At 41.2% G+C, this 874-nt stretch overlaps 1 protein-coding gene across 1 annotated transcript in view; it reads right to left on the bottom strand.

Annotated features, from left to right (window-relative positions):
• Nucleotides 1-444: 444 nt before the first annotated feature.
• LOC106766505 (pre-mRNA-splicing factor CWC22-like) overlaps nucleotides 445-874 on the bottom strand; it is a 3,875-nt gene continuing 3,445 nt past the window's right edge. The window contains exon 2 of the mRNA XM_014651227.1: nucleotides 445-865. Coding sequence (XP_014506713.1) covers nucleotides 445-865 — 421 coding nt within the window. The remainder of the gene's footprint in view (nucleotides 866-874) is intronic.

The raw sequence follows: 874 nt of genomic DNA, 5'->3' as shown, positions 1-874 counted from the left end.
GTTTAAGGCGAAACGGATGTCGACATTCGTTTGGAGATATATTAGGTTAAAGCACTTAATTAACTGCTGATACAGAATAAAGTGTGTATAAGATCTAAAACAAAGAATAAGTACCCTATAAATCGAGCAATCATCTATTTGTGACGATGTAAACACTTACGAAGAGCACATCATCTAAGCACCAAAACAAAGGCCAACATAAAGTAAAAGGAGCAAATGGAAAAATAAAAATGAAACCAAACCAAGGTATGAAATTAGATGTGATATATACTGACAATAACATGATATTTCAATCCCCTATAGGATCATATGGTTTTTAGGCAAAGTTGTTAACGGAACCGAACGAAAACTTCACCTAGAACTACTGCATACATATGTCACCACACTAATACATTATCTACTACTATAAGCCTAAGGTGTTAATCCGATTGGGAGCATCAAAATTCAAGTTGAAGGAGAGGAAGATCTTGGAGTATTAGACTTGCATACTGATCTTGAACTTGCAACCACACTGGATGACCTTGACTGTTGTTTCGAATATTTGACACTTCTCTTGGAGCTTCTTGAAGGACTCCTCCTTGGCCTGGGAGACACGCTTGGAGAATCTCTCCTCTTTGAAATAGGAGTGGCACTCCGTGAGTAGCTCCTCCTTGACCTTCTCCTTGGCCGAGGTGAGGCACTGTGAGAAACAAACCTGTAACGATGCCTTCCATAATAGCGATCATTGGGTGAGGCACTTCGTGAAACAGACCTGTAACGGTTCCTTCTGTAGGAGCGATCATCCGGCCAGTCATAGGGAGAGTATGATCTGTCACGCATGCTGACAGGAGACCTGCTATAAGGAGAACGAGAGCGAGAATATGACCTGTGTCGA

The sequence above is a fragment of the Vigna radiata genome, chromosome 7 (genome assembly GCF_000741045.1).
Source record: "Vigna radiata var. radiata cultivar VC1973A chromosome 7, Vradiata_ver6, whole genome shotgun sequence".
NCBI classification, from domain to species: domain Eukaryota; kingdom Viridiplantae; phylum Streptophyta; class Magnoliopsida; order Fabales; family Fabaceae; genus Vigna; species Vigna radiata.
Note: the sequence above shows the minus strand (reverse complement) of the source record. Positions and strands in the feature narration are given on the sequence as shown.